Source organism: Myotis yumanensis, unplaced genomic scaffold, assembly GCF_028538775.1.
Source record: "Myotis yumanensis isolate MYYU_CA2020_CCGP unplaced genomic scaffold, mMyoYum1.0.hap1 SCAF_2, whole genome shotgun sequence".
NCBI classification, from domain to species: domain Eukaryota; kingdom Metazoa; phylum Chordata; class Mammalia; order Chiroptera; family Vespertilionidae; genus Myotis; species Myotis yumanensis.
Genome location: NW_027223753.1, coordinates 174,180,772 through 174,203,140, shown reverse-complemented (window position 1 = coordinate 174,203,140; position 22,369 = coordinate 174,180,772). Strand labels below are relative to the sequence as shown.

The 22,369-nt window shown below is 42.8% G+C and overlaps 1 protein-coding gene across 1 annotated transcript in view; it reads right to left on the bottom strand.

The window, feature by feature from the left end:
- Nucleotides 1–17,969, bottom strand: part of CUNH3orf70 (chromosome unknown C3orf70 homolog) — a 53,482-nt gene extending 35,513 nt beyond the window's left edge. The window contains exon 1 of the mRNA XM_070406656.1: nucleotides 17,755–17,969. Within this exon, the coding sequence (XP_070262757.1) occupies nucleotides 17,755–17,947 (193 nt within the window). The 5' untranslated portion in view covers nucleotides 17,948–17,969. The remainder of the gene's footprint in view (nucleotides 1–17,754) is intronic.
- Nucleotides 17,970–22,369: the final 4,400 nt, after the last annotated feature.

The following is a 22,369-nucleotide window of genomic DNA, read 5'->3' as shown; positions in this document are numbered from 1 at the left end:
GCAAGAGATCTCTTGTCTCTTCCCTTACTGTACTGATAGTTATACCATAAAAATAGTATTGAAAATCTTCACATTCAAATCCCCAGAGATTCTATAGTTTTTTGAAATCCACTTTACTGTCTGAGAAAAGGTCTCCAGGTATCTTTTATCTATCTTTTCTACTGAAATTCCCCATCTCCCTTATCTCATACCCAGGAATAACAGAAAATACCTTCCCATCACCTCCTGTAAGATGTCCCTTTTATATGCCTAAAGATCATTATATGCCTGTCTACCTAGAACCACAGGAAGTAAAAGTAAAAAACGAATTCATTCTGACATTAGAACTAAAATGAGCTAACTCTTCTGGGGAGAAATTTAATCAGTTTAAAGAGTGGGCCTAAAAATGAGATAGTAAGAAAGTGCTACTGAAAAGCTAAATTTGTTGTAGAAATGTAACTTCTTAATAATTTTTATCTCAACTTTAAGTGGAAAGGTTAATTAATCTCTAACTCCTTGAGAAGATATATAAGATTAACTTATAGAAAGGAACTAAGAAGATCTAGAAATTATTCCTTACAGAAAAACAATTTGCCCTAGGCAGTTTGGCTCAGTGGATTGAGCATTGCCCTGTGGACTGAAGGGTCCCGGGTTCAATTCTGATCAAGGGCACATGCCCAGGTTGTGGGCTTGATCCCCAGTGGGGGGTGTGCAGGAGGCAGCCGATCAATGATTCTCTCTCATTGATGTTTCTATCCCTCTCTCCCTTTCCCTTACTCTCTAAAATCAATAAAAATAAATTAAAACAAACAAACCACAAAACAACTTATTAAAAAAACAACAACAATTTTTTTTAAAAAGTCCCAGTAGTTGACATGTGGAGAGCACACAGAGTAGATACATACAAGCATTAAAAAATGGAGAAATTGAGAAACAATTTTTATGAGTTAAGGTTATAGAATGATTGGGCCTAGAAGATTTTCCTCTCAAGGTTAGCTTCCATTTTTTTATTAGTATGGTGCCATGAAAAAATAAACATAAAGCTAAGTATAAACCTCTTATGCTTATACCTCCTATATCACTACATAGCAGAAACTAATTTTTAAGTTAAAGATACAAACAATAAAGCCAACAATAAATAAAACCAAGTTAGCAACATTATTTTAAAATGACAAATAATGCTGTTTCTTAGACAATTAATTGCTGCTTAAGACCTAACTGTACTACTCACTGCCACAGCATAGGTTCTCGTGAGTGTGTCAGCTCTGAAGACTATAGTGACTGCTTTTATAAAATAATAAAAACAAGTGGAAAAATAACTTTAATATGTTTTTACTGCTTTTAGAGCAGCGGTTCTCAACCTGTGGGTCGCGACCCCTTTGGGGGTCGAACAACCCTTTCACAGGGGTCGCCTAAGACCATCAGAAAACACATATAGAATTACATATTGTTTTTGTGATTAATCACTATGCTTCAATTTTGTTCAATTTGTAACAATGAAATTGGGGGTCACCACAACATGAAGAACTGTATTAAAGGGTCGCGGCATTAGGAAGGTTGAGAACCACTGTTTTGGAGAGACAGGAAGGGAGAGGGAGAGAGAAACATTGATCAGCTGCCTCCTGTACGCCCCCTGCTGGAAATCAAGCCAGCAACTCAGCATGTGCCCTGACCAGGAATCCAACTGGTGACCTCTCAGTGCATGGGATGACGCTCAACCAAATGAGCCACACTGGCCAGGGCAAAAGTGAAATTTTTTTATAAAACCAGATGTTGTACCTTTATGATCAACAAATCTATGAAACATAAATAAGGATATAAAATTCTTATTTCTAAAACCTCATCAGAAATTAGTTTTTCTGTTGTAAATAAATTGTTCACAACACTTATACCTTTTGTTTCTGGGATAACTAAGCAGCAACTGTAGTCGTAAAAACAATGCCTCTAAACACAATCTTAAAATAAGGTCATGAAGAACTTCATTCAGATCAAGATGGAGGAGTAGGTAAACACTGTGCTTGTCTCCTACCATGAAGACATCAAAATTACAACTAAATTATAGAAGAACCATCATAGAGAACCACCCCGAAACTAGCTGAACAGAAGTCCTATAACAGGGGTGGGCAACCCGTGGCACGAGTACCAAACATGGCACGCCAGTAACTTTTGCTGGCACACAAAACCCTCTCTTATAATCTTCCATTTACAATTTTTTTCTCAATATCAACTTTTTTATTTTTCAGATAAATTCAGTGTAGGTGCATCTTAGATAAATAAATAATTTTACATAACAAGTTATCTTAAAGACCATAGACATGGATTGACGAGAAAGGGGAAGAGCAATTTCTATGCCCCTGCCTTAACTCTCCCTGCCTTCCTAGATCCGACCAGTGTTTTGGTTTCATCCACATACGCTTGTGAATCTTTGTTCTCAGTGATGAATTTTGTTAAGTCTCCTAATAGGAGTAGCCTGACGGATGAAAGTAGTAGCTCGTGCATATCTCTGAAGGTCACGAAATATAAACCTGATGTAAAATCTCTGTCATCAGTGATGCAGCAGCAAAAGTCCCACTGATAATATCAAACAGAGTCATACAGTTTTCTGTCGGACTCTCAGTGTACATGTATACATTAAAAAATAAATGTATTTTTCATCATCATATACTGTGTTTTTGTCGCTCGAATGAATTTTATTATTTCTTCAAGGTTCTTCACATACGTACACCTGAAGAGATATCAAGTAGGCATAACATGTTCTCAAAACATTAGGGTTGGCACGCAGAAGAATTTTAAGTCAGAGATTTTGCTGGTTTTGGCACGCACTCACAAAAAGGTTGCCCACCCCTGTCCTATAACTAAAGATATAAGGGGGAACCCACAATTAGACTGGTAAGAGGGGCAGAGACATGGCATGAGGCGGTCCCATATGCAGAGTATGTTGGTTAAGAGTCAGAAGGGGTAGCTCAGTTGTGAAGGGATCCAGCAGTCCCAGCCACACCCCTGATTTCCCAGTCCAGGGCACCAGTGTGGGAAGAGGAGTTCCCGTAACATCTGACTGTGAAATCCAGCAGGGATTGCATTCAAGTGAGATGACGGAGAGATACTAGAGAACCAGGTAGTCCTTTTAAAGGAGCTTGCACGCAGGCCCACTCTCTTACAAACTCACTCTAAGCTCCAGCAAAGAGGCAGCAGCTTGCAAAGTGGCAGGGACATAAGAGAGTAACTGAATTACTATCTTCAGGGTGAAAGCTGGAGGGTAGTGGTCAGGGAATCTCTCTCCAGTGACAGAAGCACTGACAGACTTCATTGCTCCTTTGTTGAGCCTCCTGCCACTCCCCACCCAGCTAGCAAGCTCAGACAGGTACCAAATCTGATGAGCTCCCATTAACCTAACACTGTTTACCCCGCCCTTATGAGTCCCAAACAAGATGAACACAAAGAGGCCGATACCAAGACATTATCATAATTAAAATGGCAAAGGTTAAAGACAAAGAGACAATCTTAAGAGCAGCAAGAGAAAGACAGTTAGTTACCTACAAGGGCACTTCCATAGGCTGTAAGCTGATTTCTCAACAGAAATTTTGTAGGCCAGAAGGAATTGGCACAAAATATTCAAAGTGATGAAAAGCAAGGATCTACAACCAAGATTACCCAGCAAAGCTATCATTTAAAATTGAAAGTGAAATAAAGAGCTTCCCAGACTGCCATAGCCAGTTTGGCTCAGTGGACAGAGCATTGGCCTGTGGACTAAAGGTTCAATTTTGATCAAGGGCAATTACCGCCGTTGTAGGCACAATCCCCAGTAGGGGCAGTGCAGGAGGCCTGATCCTCTCTCATCAATATTTCTATCTCTCTATCCCTCTCCCTTCCTCTCTCTCTCAATATAAATAAAAATACATTAAAAAAAAAAAAAAAAGAGCTTCCCAGACCAAAAAAAAAAAAAAAAAAAAAGCTAAAGGAGTTCATTACCACCAAATTTGTATCGGGCCTTCTTTAAGAAGAAGAAAGCACCCAAGCTGCTTTGGCTCAGTGGATAGAGCGTTGGCCCGAAGACTGAAGGGTCCCGGGTTTGATTCCAGTCAAAGGCACATCTGTCAGTTCAAGCTCAATCCCGGCCCTGGGTGGGGCTCGTGTGGGAGGCAAACAATCAATCAATGTCTCTCTCTCACATCAATGTTTCTCTCTCTCTCTGTCTGTCTCTCCCCTTCCCTTCCACTCTCTCTAAAAATCAATGGAAAAATATCCTCGGGTGGGGATTAACAAAAAGAAAAAAAGTATATAGAAAGAGAGAGAGAAGAACATAGAAATAAAAAATAAAATGGCAATAAGTACCTACCAATAATAACTTTAGCCCAGCCAATGTTGCTCAGTGGTTAAGTATTGACCTATGAACCAGGAGATCGCTGTTCAATTCCCAGTCAGGGCACATGCCCAGGTTGTGGGCTCAATCCCCAGTAGGGGGCATGCAGGAGGCAGCCAATCGATGACTCTTTCTCATCATAGATGTTTCTATCCCTCTCTCCATTTCTCTTCCTTTCTGAAATCAATAAAAATATATTTAAAATTATAATAATAATTTTAAATGTAAATGGATTAAATGCTCTAATTAAAAGACATAGGGTAACTGAAGAGGTAAGAAAACACGACTTAACTATGTGCTGTCTACAAGAAACTCACCTCAGAACAAAAGATACACACAGAGTGAAAGTATAGGAATGGAAAGAGATATTCCATGCATATGAAAACAAAATAAAAATGGAGTGGCAATGCTAATATCACACAAAATAGACTTCAAAACAAATGCTATAACAAGAGACAAAAAATGACATTACATACTACTAAAGGGATAAATCCAAAAGAGGGATAACTCTCATAAACAGGTAAGCACCCAACATAGGAGCATCTAAATATATAAAGAAAATCTTGGTGGAAATAAAGGGAGAGACTGACAGTAATACAGTCACAGTAGAGGATTTTAACACTCCACTGACATCAATGGATAGATCTTCCAAATAAAAAATCAACAAGACAACAGTAATCTAAAACAACACACAAGATCAGATGGGATTAATTGACATTTATAGAACATTTCACCCCAAAGCTACAGAATATACATCAGTGGTTCTCAACCTTCTGGCCCTTTAAATACAGTTCCTCATGTTGTGACCCAACCATAAAATTATTTTCGTTGCTACTTCATAACTGTAATGTTGCTACTGTTATGAATCATAATGTAAATATCTGATATGCAGGATGGTCTTAGGCGACCTCTGTGAAAGGGTCGTTCAACTGCCAAAGGGGTCGTGACCCACAGGTTGAGAACTGCTGATATACATTCTTCTCAAGTGCACATGGGACCTTTTCAAAGACAGACCACATGTTAGGACACACACACTAAGTCTCTACAAGCTCAAGAAGACTGAAAGTATATCCAGCATCTTCTCAGATCACAATGACATAAAATTAGACATCAACTACAATAAAAACACTCAGAAACATTCAAACACTTGGAGGCTAAATAGCATATTATTAAACAATGAATGGATTACCAACGAGATCAAGAAAGAAAGCAAAAACTTCCTGGAAACAAATGGATACACAAAAAAACAAAATCTCTGGGACACAGCAAAAACAGTCCTGAGAGGGAAGTTATAAAAACAGTCACAGGGATGTATAGTACAGCATAGAAAATTATAATATTATAACTTTATATGATGTCAGATGGGTACTGGACTTATCAGGGGATCACTTCATAAGTTATATACTAGTAAATGTCTAATCACTATGTTGTACTCCTGAAATTAATGTAATATTTTATGACAAGTATAACTTTAAAAAACTTTTTTAAAGAAACAAATGGAAGTATGGAACTGAAAAATACAATAACTGAAATAACAAGCATGGTGAATGGGCTCAACAGAAGAATGGAAGAAAAAGTTTCAGTGAACTTGAATATGGAACAATAGAAACTACCCAATTTTAACAACAGAGGGAAAGGAGACTGTAAAAAATGGACAGAGCTTTAGGAATCACAGGACTATATCCAAAAACATCTAATATCTGTGCTATTAGTGTCCCAAAAGAAAAGGAGAAAAAAAAGGCAAGGCTACAAAAGAACAGATTCAAGAATCTTGAGCAAACCACAAACAATATAAAACCCAAAGAAATCCAGGCCATTGTACATCTTATTCAAACTTCTGAAAACTAAAGGAAATAAAAAAATCTTGAAAGCAGCCAGAGAAAAACAATTCCTTATTTGTAAACATTTCAAATGATAGATTTCTCGCCAGAAACCATGGAGGGCAGAAGAAAGTAGCACCATTTTTTTCAAGTGCTAAAAGGAAAGAGTATCAACCCAGAATCCTATACCCATTAAAACTATCCTTGAGAAATAAAGGAGAAATCAAGACATTCTCAGGTAAAGGAAAGCTATGAGAATTTGTCACCAGCAGATCTACTGTAAAAGAATGGCTAAAGGAAGTTTTCCAAACACAAAGGTAACAATAAAAGAAGAAACTTTTGAAAATCAGAGGGGTGGGGGTGAGAACACAATAGACAAAAATGTAGATAAATACTTTTCTTCTCCTCTTGAGTTTTAAAAGTTATACTTGACGGTTAAAACAGTAATTATGTCTTACATGATTCTAAGAACATGTAAAGAAAATACATAAGATGGTTATAAATGAGTAGAGGGCAAAGAGATAAAAGAGGAAGTAAGGTTTATATACTTCACTCAAACTGATCAAAAGGCACTAAAACTGTGATAAGCCATATACACATAAATGTAATATCTATAGCAATCTCTAAAAAGCTACACAAAGAGAACACTCCAAAACATTACAGGTAATCAAAATGAAATTCTACAAAATGTCCAAGTAACTCACAGGAAGGCAAAAAAAGAAAGCAGAGAACCAAAAACAGGGAGAACAAACAGAAAACAAAAAATAAAAGGACAGACTTAATCCCTAACTTATCAATTACATTACATATTAATGTTCTAAATATAACAATTAAGAAACAGATTGGCAGAGTGGCTTAATAAACAACCTATCCTATATAATAAAAGCCTAATATGCTAAGTGTCCAGTTGACAGTTCAACCAATCAAAGCGTAATATGCTAATGATATGCTAAGGCCGCTCAACCACTGGCTATGATGTGCACTGACCACCGGAGACAGATAGTCAACTGGTCAACCAGTTGCTATGACGTGCACTGACCACCAGGGGGCAGATGCTCCAACCAGTAGGTTAGCTTGCTGCTGGGGTCCAGCCAATCAGGACTGAGCAAGGGGCCAGACATGCCCTGGAGCCCTCCCGTGGTCCCCCCCTGGTTGGCCAACTTCCCGTGTCCCTCCCCGGCCCCGATCATGCACCAGTGGGGTCCCCTGGCCTGGCCTGCACCCTCTCGCAATCCGGGACCCCTCGGGGGATGTCGGAGAGCCAGTTTTGGCCCAATCCCGCAGGCCAGGACGAAGGACCCCACTGTTACACGAATTCGTGCACCAGGCCTCTAGCCTACTAGTATATGATAAAAGCCTAAGTGACTGTTACTGCAGAACGAACAGAACGACCGGTTGCTATGATGCGCACTGACAACCAGGGGGCAGACACTCAATGCAGGAACTGCCCCCTAGTGGTCAGTGCTCTCCCACAGGGAGAACACCGCTCAGCCAGAAGCCAGGCTCACAGCTGGCGAGCACAGGTGCCATGGCGGGAGCCTCTCCCGACTCCACAGCAGCAGGCGCAGCAGGCTGGGATGAGTGTGAACGGCGCCCAGCCCCGATTTGGGCTCCTCCCTGGCTGCCTGCCACTTGGCACACTGCTACAGCCCTCAGGGGATGTCCAACTGCCAGTTTAGGTGAATTTCGTGCACCAGGCCTCTAGTGCTGTTATAAGAAACTCACTTCAAATTTAACAGTATAGAAACTTTGAAAACAAAATGAGGAGAAAAATATGTCATGCAAACATTAATAAAAGGAAAGCAGGTGTGGCTGTATTAATATCACATAAGGTAGACGTCAGAGCAAAGAAAATTATCATAAAGAGGAACATGGGATGAGGACAAAAGAGTAAATCTAATGAGATGACACAGAAATTCTAAAAGTGTATGCACCAATCAACAGGAGCTACAAATGTATGTGAATCAAAAACTGACACACTTAAAAAGAGAAATCAACGAATCCACAGTTTAGTGGGAGATATCAACACTCCTCTTTCAACAACTGACAGAACACATAGAACATAAGCAAGGATGTAGAAGAACTCAACACAACCAATCAACAGAATCTAATAGAGATATTTACAGAACATTTCATCCAACAGCAGCAGAATACCCATTTTTTAAAAAGTATCCAGGACACCTGGACCATATCCTGGGCCAGTAAACAAACCTGAACAGTTTTAAAATAATACAAATTCTACAAAATATGTCCTCTGACCACATGGAATCAAACTAGAAATCAATTAACAGAAACTTAACAGGAAAATCTCCAAACTAAACCACACTTCTAATAATCCATGAATCAGAAAAATGTCTCAAGGGAAATCAAAGCATACAATGAACTGAATGAAAAATGAAAATAAAACATATCAAAAGTGTGGTATACAACTAAAGCAATGCTGAGAGGTATCTTTATAGCAACAAATGCATATATGAGAAAAGAGGAAAAATCTCAAATAAAAAAATCTAAGCTCCCACCCTCAAGAAGCTTAAAAAAAAAAAAAGCAGCACAAAATAAAACCAAAGCAAGCAAAAGTTAGGACATAATAAAGATGAAAATAGAAATCAATGAGATTAAAAACAGAAAAACAATAGAGAAAATAAATGAATAAATGAAAACAAAGAGCTTGTCCTTTGAAAAGGTCGATAAAATTGACAGACCTCTCACAAGACTGACAGAGAAAAAGAGAAAAGACACAAATTGTAAGTCTGAGGGATGAAGCAGAGGATACCACTAAAGACCATGCAGACATCAAAAGTATAATTAGGGAATACTATAATCTCTATACACATAAATTTAACAACTTAGAATAAAATGGACCAATTCCTCAAAAATTACAAACGACCACAACTTATCTTAGTTATTTTAAACTCCTAAAAAATAAATCTCCAGACCCAGATGATTTAACTGGAGAATTTCACCAAATGTTTTTAAAAAATTAATACCAATTGTAAACAATCTCTTCTAGAAAAGAGTAGAGGGAGGAAATCTTGCCAATTCATTGCACAGAACTAGTAATAACCTGATACCAAAACTAGACAGAGTACACAAAAAAAAAAACCCTACAGGCCAACACCCCTCACAAATATTGACATAAACATCCTTAACAAGCTATTAGCAAATAAAAATCAGCAATGTTTAAAAATAATTATACACCATAACCCACTTGGTTTATCCAGGGATGAAAGGTTGGATCAATATTTGAAAATCAATCAATATAATCCACCATATTAACAGGCTAATGAGGAAAAATCACATGATCATATCAATTGAAACAGTTGGTAAAGTTTAATACTCATTCAGAATTTGTTTTTATTTTGAGAGGACACAAGCATGATTACAACTGTGTCCACATACAAGCATTCTGTGCTATTTATTACTAGAGGCCCAGTGCACAAAGTTCATGCACAGATAAGGCCCCTAGCGGCAGCCAGCTGCCAGCCGGGGCCTCCCTTCCTTGGTTGCCGGCTGCCGGCCACTGGCTTGGGCCTTCCTTCATTCCACACTGCCCCCTGGTGGTCAGCGCATGTCATCACAAGTAATCAAACTCACAGTCGGTTGAACTTCCAAGGGGACATTCTGTGTATTAGGCTTTTTTATATATACTAGAGGCCCGGTGCATAAAAATTTGTGCACTGGGGTGGGGGGGGGGTCCCCTAGCCCGGCCTATGCCCTCTCGCAGTCTGGGACCCCTCAGGAGATAACGACCTGCTGGCTTAGGCCTGCTCCCGGGTGGCAGAGGGCAGGCCCAATCCCTAGGTGCAGCCCCTGGTCTGGTTCAGAGCAGGGCCAATTGGGGAGTTGGAGCGCCGCCCCCTGTCATGCACAGAGCAGGGCGGATCAGGAGGTTGCGATGCCACCCTCAGTCATGCTCAGGGTAGGGCCGATTGGGGGGTTGGGGCACTGGCCCCTGTCACACTCAAGGCAGGGTCAATGGGGAGGTTGGGGCGCCACCCCCTGTCAAGCACAGAGCAGAGCCGATCAGGGGGTTGGGGCGCTGCCCCCTGTCATGCACAGAGCAGGGCGGATCAGGGGGTTGGGGCGCTGCACCCTGTCACTCACAGAGCAGGGCCCATCAGGGTGGTTGGGGCTCCGTACCCTGTCATACACAGAGCAGGGTCGATCAGGAGGTTGGGGAGCTCCCCCGTCACCCACAGAGCAGGGCCCATCAGGGGGTTGAGGAGCTCCCCCCTGTCATGCACAGAGCAGGGCCGATCAGGGGGTTGGGGCGCTGCACCCTGTCACACACAGAGCAGGGCCCGTGGGGGGGGCGGGTTTGGGGCACCGCACCCTGTCACACACAGAGCCGCAGGGCGATCAGGGGGTTGGGGAGCTCCCCCCTATCAGGCACAGAGCAGGGCTGATCAGGGGGTTGGAGCGCCTTCCCCTGTCACACACAGAGCCACAGGGCGATCGGGGGTTTGGGCGCTGCCCCCTGTCATGCTGATCCCGGTGCCGGGAGGCATATTACCCTTTTACTATATAGAATAGAGGCCTGGTGCACGGGTGGGGGCTGGCTGGTTTGCCCTGAAGGGTGTCCTGGATCAGGGTGGGGGTCCCCACTGGGGTGCCTGGCCAGGCTGGCTGAGGGGCTGAGGGCTGTTTTCCGGCTGGCGGGTGACTGAAGCTCCCAACCGCTCCTTGTTTTCTTTTTTTTTTTTTTTTTTATTCTGGGCCAGCTTTAGCTCTGAGGCCTCGCTGCTGAAAACATTGATACAATGTTGCGGTCCAGCTGGCTGAAGCCCGGCTGACTGAAAGCTGGTTTCTGGGGTTTTGTTTAGCTTCTATATTTGCAACATAGTACATAGTTGCTTAGAGTTGCAACTGAGAGGCCGGCAAGTCAGGCGGGGAACGTTGGAGTCTGCAGTCACTGGAGCAAGCAAGCCTCCCTGTTTGCTTCAGTGCATGGCTGCGGGCCGCCATCTTGGCTGACAGTTAATTTGCATAAGGATATGCTGATTAGCCAATGGGAAGGGTAGTGGTCGTACGCTAATTACCATGTTTCTCTTTTATTAGCGTAGATATAGATTGTTGAAGTTGATGTATGTCCACCATTGAAGTACCACTTGGATGGGAAAACACCCATCAGCTTTCTCTACCTTTGGAAAAGCTTCGAGGAAACATTCAACTTGATCTCACACTTGTCCTCTTAACATCTGTCTCCTCTTCCTTTAACCACCACACATGGTAAGAACCCTCATTCTTTTTTGTTTTTAACTGATTTTAGAGAGAGAGGAAGGGAGTGAGAAAGAAACATCTATGTGAGAGAGAAACATCGATCAGTTGCCTTCCGTACACATTCTATCCGGAGACTAAACCCACAAACTAGATACAGAATGTGCCCTGATCAAGAATTAAACCTGCAACCATATTGGTGCATGGGATGACACTCCAACCAACTGAGCCACCTGGCCAGGACAAGATCCCTCATTCTTTAAAAAAAAAAAGAAGAAGAAGAAGAAGCTTTAGCTGATTCCTCTATCCCATCAAACTACCACTCTATTTCCCCCCTAATTTTCATTGTCAAACTTCTTGGATATATTTTCTGTAGCTATTGTTATTGATATGACTGAGATGCCCCTTAGAAAAACCAGCTGGCATTACCCTAGGGAGGTCAGAACTTTATTTTCTGAGCTGGGTATAAGTAAGAAAACAGAACAAATAGAATAACATAAAAACCACAATGCTAATATACTAACTAACGAAGCGTATATTTGGCCTAAGGTCCCAACAGTTAAATTCTCTAATCAGCTCCCTCTCTCCCTATAGGAAATCTATTAACAGAAAGCCAAATTATAACTAAACATTTGCTGGGATAGTCCAGTCATAGGGACCAGACATTTAAGCCTCTGGGCAATGTACCACCTTCTCTGAACAGTCGCAAAAAATCATTTCCAAATCCTGCCTCTCCAATTCCCGTTTTTCTATATTTCCATGCTGCCCATCCACCTTCTGCTGTGACAGTCTTTCTTTAGATATGTTAATATCATCTATTAAACTACATACATCAAGTCCTACTCTTCCTGTTTTCAACCTGAAAGAGACAGACATCTTTTAAGGTGTCTTCTGCAGAAAACTGAGCTCATCTATTATGTGATTTTTATTAAGTCAATTCTGAGTTCTGCGGGTGGCACCTACATCACACCACATAAACTCCTCCACCCCACCCACCCCATCACCTTCTAATCACCTCATCTTCTTTAACTCTTAACTTGAATTTCATTCTCTACCCCATAAAGAATGAGAGTTCTCATTCTTTTGTATTTCATTACTGAAATTGATACAATTTGCCACTCATTTCTTAAAAACGTTCTCCATCATTGGCTTTAACAGAGCAAAAAATCTGCTGATTTTGCTCATTAATTTTAAATTGCTCTATAGTACCCATAGTGGTTAAGAATCCTGGTTCCTGAAACAGACAGGCCTGGACCCAAATCCAGACTCTACTTCCTACTAGCTATATGCTCATGGGAAAGGCATTTAACTTTTCGCAGCCTTTTTCCTCAACTGTTAAATGACATAATCGCCTATTAAGTGCTTAACATAATAAACTTATTCTGGTGCAAAGCAACCACTCAATAAATACTAACTATTATCCTTGTGTCCTAATTCTCAGCTCCTGGCATTCTATTTCTCCTCTTCCCATCTTGAAAAATTCACTGTCTTGAATAGCTTTGACTAATACTGCAATTAAATGTATTTCTGAAGTTGGTGTTGCAGGACTAAAACTTTCATACTCTTCTTCAGTCATAAAATGACTATTTGTATATTTCACCAATATCTAAGAAATAAGTAACCTGCTGAAAACTGATTTCATCTTCATACTTTTCCTTAAAATATTCATTTCCCTTGGCTTCTGCAGTATGATACTTTTCAGATTTTTCTTCTCTGGCCATCTCTTCTTAGACTCTACTGCCAGCTCATCCTCCTATAGCCAGACTCTGAATGTTAGTGCTCTAAAGGAGAAGCTAAGTATTTTCTTCATTTCTTATACTATAGTCTCTCCCTTGATGGATCTCATGCTTCCTCAAGGCTAAAGCTGCAATCTATAAATAGGTAAATGACTTCCATATTACCTCTGGTGCAGACCTCTCCTCAGTTCTAGGCCACTATGGCCAACTGTCATCACTGTGTGATGACAAGGCAAGTTAAACTCAATAGATCCAAAACTAGATCCATGGTCTTCCTGAATTTATGATCCAAACTGGATTCAGGATTCAGGATCAACAAACCTAGTTCTTCTCCAGTATTTGGTTGTTAGTGCATAGATGTCACCACCATCCAACCAAGTTGCATAACACAGAATTCTACAAGTCCTTTATAGCCTTCCTCCCCCTCCAAATCTAATCTATTCCATTATATGGATCTTGTTGCATGAATTTCAATCTATTTTTTTACACTAATACCAAAATAATATCCTTTGCTAGTTTTATTCCCCTACTATCCATGTTATCACTATGATAGCAAGGTCTCCATAAAATGAAATTCCTGATTTCCCCACCTTTCCTGTTTATAACTTTGACTCACATCTCAACAATCCAATTTCTTATTCCTATATAGTAAATATTCTATCTACTCCAGCCACAAAAATCTACTTTACAATATCTACATATGACTTTTTCTCTCCCATCCCTCTTCATTGACCAAGCCATGCCTTTTTCTCTCTCAAAACTCCTCTTTGGCCTGGCCGGGGGCAGTGTGACTTAGTGGTTGAACATCAACCCATGAACCAGGAGGTCCCTGTTTCAATTCCTGGTCAGGGCACATGCGTGGATGTTGAGCCTGGTCCCCAGTGGGGGGTGTGCAGGAGGCAGCTGATCAATGATTCTCTCTCATCATTTAGTTTCTATCTCTCTCTCTCCCTTCTTCTCTCTGAAATCAATTTAAAAAAAAAACACATATATTTAAAAAAATTCCTCTTAGAATCCTTCACTGATTAATTCAACACAATACCACTCTTTAGTAGGGAAAAAATAAAGTTTCAGATTCAAAGCCAATAATCTATCTTTGACAGTGACTGACACAGCATATTAGTTTCCCCTTCCAGACATGGTCCTTAAAAATCTATTATTATCCAAATACACGAATGATTTCCTTTAATCATACATTAAGCACTGAATCTATAAATATATACTGAATGTATAAATTAATGTTTTTTATGAATTCATATATTTTCAGCCTTTTCTGTTCATAAGTTTATGAATTTCACAAGTTTAACGTCGACCATATAAAACTAAGCTTCCTTTATTTGTTCTGAATTTCCTAAGCATCAAGGTAATCTTCTTACTTTCGCATTTTCTGATTTGGTGAACAAGTTGATACGTTTTCTCACCCGTATCATTTGTGATTTAAAAGGAATACAAAAATAAATACAGCATGAACCACGCCCTTATAGTCTGCTTAAAGGGTGAGATCCAGTTGTATCCATATTTGTATTCCTAATGTCCATAACAATGTCTTACAGAGAAGGTGCTCAATACATGTTCAACAGAATTAAAGGAATTCTGCTTAGGACTGATGTAATGCTTGTGAATGCCAGAAGGAAAAGAGAACTTCTACTTCTTTTCAAGAAAAATTATATTTGGGTAAAAAAAAAAAAAAAGCGGGCGGGGGGGACTGATGCCCTGCCCAGTACAGGTGAGGAGACCATAATGTAGTATCTTGGTGCTTTAAATGAAACAAAGTGCATTGTGAATGGGATCACTGAATCACTGCCAGTGAAAAAAGCATGGAAACTCAGAGGGTTGCCAAAGACTGGAAAAGAGCAAATAAACGTAGGTTGGCCTCTCTCTCTCTCTCTCTCTTTCTCTCTCTCTAATGGAAAGAACTGCCAACAACAATCCAAGTACACTTGACATCAATCTTTTTCTAAATTCAGATTATTTACTTAAAAAATAGCTTCCAATTGCTTAGCAAAGAAAGTGGTAAGCATTTGTGGAACCAACCTGAATTATACTACTCTAATTTCCTTTCATTTTTTAAGAGTGTTTATAAATAGATCATACATCAAAAAGCAGTAAAAATGGTGTGTAGGTCGGATTTCAACAAGGTGTTTGACCAGGTTCTTATTCTACCCATACAGATAAACATAAGATGGCTAACAGTACAACTATGTAGCTAGGCAATTGTCTGAATGAACGTAACAAGTGCTCATTCATGAACTGCTCTCCACCTGAAGGGCAGGTCCACTGACAAGCCTCAGGACTCAATCTGTGGCCTTCTCCTGTTCAACAATTTTATCAATAACTTGAATGAGTATGTAGAAGATTACTATACTACTGTTGGCATCCAATGTGCAGTTGACATGAAACTAGGGGGCTCACAAAATATATTATGAAAAGAGCCAGGATCTACAAACACAATGATAAGCCAGAAAAATGGGCTCACTCTAATAAAATGAAATCTAATAGGGAAAAATACCTAAGGGGTCAATTAATACCTGTGTCCAAACACATACATACAACTGTGAAATGGGCGAGTGCTGTGATTTAATCACCACATATGTAAAACAAACAAATAAACAATGGTTTAGTTGATCCCAAGTTTTAGTTCAATCTGGCAGCAGCAAGCTCAATAGGATGTGGACATCAGAAAAGCTAATGTGATGCATGTTGCAGCAGCAGTAGTATCTCAAGCATGGGAGACAGGAGTCCTGCTCACCTCTGGATTGATCAGACCACAGCTGAGGATCTTAACCTTATTGGCACATATTCAGAACAGAACAATCAGGATGCTTATGAGCCCGGACACTACCCCATAAAAGGAAAGACAGAAGGAAACAGAGATTTATACACAGGACAAAACGATGCCTTCAAAGAAAATGATGGCTACCTTCATTCAGTCATTCAACAAACATGAATTTCAAACCAATTTCCGTACAGACATTATGACAGTGGCTTGGGATACAGAGAGAATATAGTCTATGCCAGTGAGAAATTCGTGTGTGTATCTAAAGAGCTGAAACAGCCATGCTCTAAAAAAGGATTGGATTGCTCTATATGATTTCATAAGGTAGAAACAGGAGCAATGGAAAGAAGTTAGAAAGTAACCAACTTCAGCTCCATATAAGGAAGAGTAGTATTCTAAGAGTCACAGCTCTCTAATGAAGGGAGCAGCCACCTGAGAAGACTGCAAGCTTCTGATCACTAATGGTGCACTTAGAAGGGAGAACGCTGGAATAAGACAAGCGCTGAACTGGACCGTCTTTGACGTTTCCCACATTCTGCACTACCATTCCACACTTCCCCGGGTAAACGGACTCTCGCCAGATTCATCCTACTTGGGTACTTCAGCATCACTGATTTCCTACAGTTGCTACTTCCAACTTTGTACCCTGTCCCACACTTAAGCGATGTTTTATAATTGGGAATGGATCTGAGAGCGATAGGAATAATGAGATATAGGAAGAAGCGGACCCATCAGATCACGAAACACAAAAAATCAATACTGTTAAATAAATGTAAGACAGTATTACTGTAAAATAAATGTAAGAAGTACCTGTCCTTTAAGTCACAAACTCATTTAAAAATATTCCATTTTGTTCAATTAATGTAATAAGGATTTATTATCTACTGCATCTCTTGTTGGGAGCCATTTTTTTTTTCTAACCAACAAGGAAAAATTCTTAAGATCACTTCAAGAATTTGGGTCTTAAATAAGTATTCCAAAATCCTCTATTATAAGGTTATGTAGAAACTAAGTTTGCAATATATTTCTAATAAGAAATGATTCATTGGGGATAGCAGGACAAATACCACGAACTAATCAAATTGTGAAATTCTGATTAAATGGCTGCTTAAGTTTAATCCACTTTCAAGACCCCATGCAGGATAAACATAGAGAAAAGGCCTAGATCCTTTAGTCCTGGCTTTTACAAACTGGTAAGATTATTTAAGATTACTTTCGTTCATTTTACTTTGTAATTTTAAAAGTCTCATACATTGGCTCTCTATGCTGCAGCTGGCTATTTAAGGAGTTCCCCTTCCCACACTGTTAATATTAACTTCTTGGAAGCAGTCCCTCACTGTAGCGCTTTCTCAGCTGGATGCAATAAATGCACTACCATTCGATTCCCAGAGGCTCTTTCTTTTAACGAACTACCCGGAAAGACAAAAGTGAGAGAGAAAGAGAGGCATCTTCAACCACTAGTCTTGAAAAAAAAGCCTTCCTCTTTGTCCGGTTGCCATCAACTCCGAAGGCTCTCAACCATTTCTCAACACACTCCCTGGTCGTTTCGGTTTAAAAAAAGAAAGAAAATAGCTTGCAGTTTTCCCGGGACGGGGAGATCCCCTTTTGCAGAAGTGGCTAAAGCGAGGCTCCCCACGGGGATTTCAGCTCGTTGCCACGGCAGCGCCAACCCGAGCCGCCAAGCGCTAGGGCAGCTGCCGCGCGCCCGGAGCCCGGAGCCCGGGGCCCGGGACGGCCCCAGCCTGCGGCAGAGCCGCCGGCCAAGCCCAGACCCCCGCGGCCCCGGCCCCAGGCCCTGTCCCGACCCCGGACGGCCCCGCGGACGCCAAGACCGCGGCGCAAGGCGGGCAGACGCGCCGGACTTACAGTGACACCATCCTAGGTGACAGCACCAGTGCAGCTTGAAGCACTTGCCGTGGCTGTGCGTGGCACAGATGGAGAGCCCGTCGCACGGCTGGAAGTCGGGTCTGCGGGCGGCGCAACTCCGCGCCAGGGCCTGAGCCTCGTCCACTTTCTCGCTCTTCCAACCCCGCTCGGGCGCCGCCGCCGCCGCATTCATTTCCTCGCCCTCCGCGGAGCCGAGACCGAGAGCCCGGGAGCAGCGGCGTCTGGGCGGACAAGGCGCCGAGTCGCCTGCAGCGCGGGAGGGCGCGGCGCGGGCCGGGAATCACGCCAGCGCGCGGCGGCGGCGGCGGCGGGAGCGCGGCGGTCCCAGCTCGCCGAGGAGCCGCCCCGGGCTCTGCGACCGGGGGCTGGGCCTGCCGCCGCCTCCCGCCCGCCCTCCCTCCCTCCCTCCCTCCGCCGCGGCGCGCCCCACGCGCACGCGCGCACACACAGGCGCCGGCCGGGGGGGTTGGGGGGGGGACACGCCGCGCGTCCCTCCGCAAGACCGGCCTCCTCACTCACACCCCGCGCGGGGGCGCGGGCGTCGGCGCGCCCTCCAGTCGCAGCGAGTCCCCGCCACACACCCACTCCTTCCTCGGAGACCGACCCGACCGATGGAGGACCGTTATGAATACACACACGCCTTGGCGGCTTGGTTTCCACACGCACAGCAGTTTACACGCACACTTCCCACGCACACTTCCCTTGGATCTGGGTCATCTCGAGGACTGACACCCACCCTCCACGGAGGGCCGCGCGCACCGAGGACACGCCCATCCGTGCTGCTCAGTGGGCTGATCCCTGCGCATCTGCCGGCGAGGTTCTCTCGTGCACACACAGCCTCTCCCCACGCGCGCCTCGCATTTCCCACGTACACACCTCCCAGGGTGTCTGGGCACAGCCCCTCGGAGGCGCGCGCACCTTCCCACACCCACGCACTCCCCGAGGACCTGCCTCGGGCCCTGTGCACGGCCCCTCCTGCCCAGAAAGCCGCCAGTCCCCGCCCCCACGCGGGAAACCCCAGCCCCGCACCCGCGCCTGGCACCCGCCCGCAATAACCCGGGTCCACCCGCCTAGGGCTGTAGTCCAGGCCTTGCTGAGCGGAAAGTAACCAAGCTGGATGCCTGTGATGCTGTGGAGTGTGTGTATGTGTTGCATGTGTGGTGCACAGATCTGGAATGTAAAATGTGTGTGTCGTTTGGTGTGGATGTGATGTGTGTGGATGTATGATTTTTGCATGGAGTTTGTGTGGCGGGCATGTGCGTAGTTGGATGGGTTGTTAAATGAATACATGGTACGTGCGGTGTGGGTGTGGGTATGTGTGTGTAGTGTGTGTGGTGCATGTGACTGTTATGTGGAGTGTGTGTGATGAGGTGTGTGTATACATGTGTTTGTGGCATGGATGTATATGACCAATGTGGAGTGTGAGTGGTGTGTATGTGTGTGTAGTAGAGTGTATGTGGTGTGTGTGGTATGTGCATAGTTGCATATGTGTGTATTCGTGTGTACATGGTGTGTGGGTAGATACGGTGTGTGATATGTGTGTGGCATATCGGGTGCATGCCTGGTGTATGGGGTGGAGTTTGGTGTGTGTGGTACATGTGGGTGTTGGCACACAAACGGGACTTGTGTTTGCCTTAGGCTCTGTGTGTGCCTTTTTGCGTGTTAAGGCCCGCCCTCGCAGCGGGTGTGACCGGCTGCATGGTGGCTGCAGCTCCCCCGTACAATCAGCTTGCCTTCTTCCCTCCTGGGGACAGGCTGCTCCAAATAGGTTTTCTATGCCAGTCTGGCCTGTGAGAACCCACCCGGGGCTGGATTCAGTGAAGAGAAAACAAACCATTTGCTCCCGGGGAGCACAGCTGGGAATTAATGTTTCCCTGCAACAAAGCCAAACTCAGCCTGAACACAAAAGGGGGGAACCTCTCATTCGCCAAACCTTTTTCAAAGCAGAGGAAAGTGCCTATAATTGCCAAGGTTCAGGGAACAACAACAACAAAGCTTTTAGCACAAACGCTGTGTGAGAACATGTTTGTGCCCAGGTTCACTTTCCCCATTACTTTATTCTTTTCCTACTTTACACTGACAAGGAGACTTATCATGCTTTCGAAATAACCAAATTCATCTTCAAGCGCTGAAAATCCTTGCTTCTATAAGCAATCTTTCATAATTTCCCCTTTTATTTAACCTTGGCTTAAGAGGGGAAATATAATTTGCATATATCTGACTCTAGTGAAGTCTTTATTAGGGGTTGGAGAAAGACTCAATTTGATGGCAAAATTATTTTCGAGAAAGAGCTGAATCAAACTCTCAAAATATGGTTCCCCCATTAGCCTAACATTGAAACAGTTATAAACATGAAGCATCATCTCTTCAACATCAGTGTCAGGTGCCCCCTCCTGAAAAAAATCCTAAAATCTTGTCCCTGACTCATAAAATCTATCCATCCCTGCTGTTAATTTCACAGTCTGACCCACCTCAAAATAACATGAGTCAAAGGAAAACGTAATCAAAGAAATCCATAATACTTTATTGCTGTAGCAAGCTGACCCAGAATTTTTCAAAGAGGGATTCCCATCTCTACTACTTTATTTTTTGCCTTCCTGAACTCATAAACTCATTCTAATTCTGTCCGTCCTATATATTAAAAGGCCAAGGATCATAAGTGTAACAACTAGAACAACCACTCGACCAGTCACCATGAGGTGCATTGACCACCACCTCTCGGTCCCTCCTCTCTCCCGTTCCCCCCCCACCACCCCCCAACCCCCCCCCACCCCCCCACCCCCGCCCATGAGCCATGGCTCACAATGGGGTGGGTGGGTGGGGCGGCTCACAGCTCTTGGTGGCAGGCAGACGGGGAGGCTCATGGCTCGCCGTGGCAGGCCGTGGGCAGGGAGGCAAGTGGTGGCAAGCAGCGGCGAGCTACGCTCGCACAATTTCGTGCACTGGGCCTCTAGTATTATATAATGCCATATAACAGAATTCTTTCAGTATTCCAGTAACTAATATTTGAACAGGATCCTTTCACTGTCTCTTACTCTCAGGTGAACCACCTTATACGATTCTACTATATAGAAAACCATATATGATACCATCTCAGCTAGTGAAAAATGATCATGAAAAATAATGCAATATAGCACCTTAGCCAATAGGCAAGGGAAATTACCCAAATACTCTATTTTATGTTAGCCATGTGATTTGAATCTGAGATGCCTTTACATTTGCTGTAATATAAAACTCATTCCATCCCCTTGCCCAAAAGATGTCACTAACTTCTACTGCAGCGGTTCTCAACCTGTGGGTCGCGACCCCTTTGGGGGTCAAACGACCCTTTCACAGGAGTCACCTAAGACCATCGGAAAACACATATATAATTACATATTGTTTTTGTGATTAATCACTATGCTTTAATCATGTTCAATTTGTAACAATGAAATTGGGGGTCACCACAACATGAGGAACTGTATTAAAGGGTCTCGGCATTAGGAAGGTTGAGAACCACTGCTCTACCGTCTGTAGTGCAGCAGGAAGAGGTAATTGTGATGTGACCTCAAACATGAACACACACAACCTTCAGGAGATGTGGTCAGGATACAAGTTTTTAAATTTTTAAGCACATACAAAACTAAGGAGACTAGTATAATAACCCCTCAGGTACCCACCACTTGGTTTCAATAAACATGAACTCATTTGGAAAATCTTGTTTCATTTATAGCTCCACATACTCCGGACCCCATCCTGCCACTGGATTATTTTGAAGCAAATCCCAGACACCATCCATAAATATTTTAGCATTTACCTCTAAAGGAACTTTTAAAAACCATAACCCACAATATTATTGTCACATAATAGGATACAATTTGATCATAAATATGAACTTGTCCCATAGCTGCTGACTACCTCTCCAGTTTCCCTTTAATGATCTCATTTCTTCTGTCTGGAATTTTCCCCTTTCACCTCTTTCTCACCTTCCTATCTCCTCAAAGTACAACTTGTGACATTCAGAGTTTTTATTTATGACTACTATCATGATGGATCTATCTCTGCCTGTGGCCCTTCACTGTGCCAAATATAGGCAACGCTGGCAATTAGGGAAACAATCCATGGAAGCAGCCTAGAACACCTTCTCTTGACCCTGAGATGGAGCCTGTCTGGACCTGGAAAAGTAACCTTGGAAACACTATATGGATTTGAAGAAGGCCTGCCACCACCTTTGCCACATTAAAGGGACAGGATTGCCTCCTCTGGCTTATATTTCAATGAAAAGTAAATTAAAGTGGTATAAAAAAAACCCAAAAAGTTCAACTTCCTCAAAAAGCTTTCTTCGATCAACCCAGACTATTATTGTATTTTTCCGTGTATAAGATGCTATTTTTTTTTTTCTAAAATCGTTAGACCGAAAATTGAGGGGCGTCTTATACATGAAAGTCCGCCGAGAAGGGAGCTGCACAGGTTCGTAGCTGCCCATGCCTTGTCAAACAGGCTTCCTCCAATCACAAGCCTTATTGTTACTGACATCAGCTGATGACATAATTGGAGGTGGAGGTGGAGGTGGAGGTGGAGGTGGAGGTGGAGGTGGAGGTGGAGAGTGCGCAGA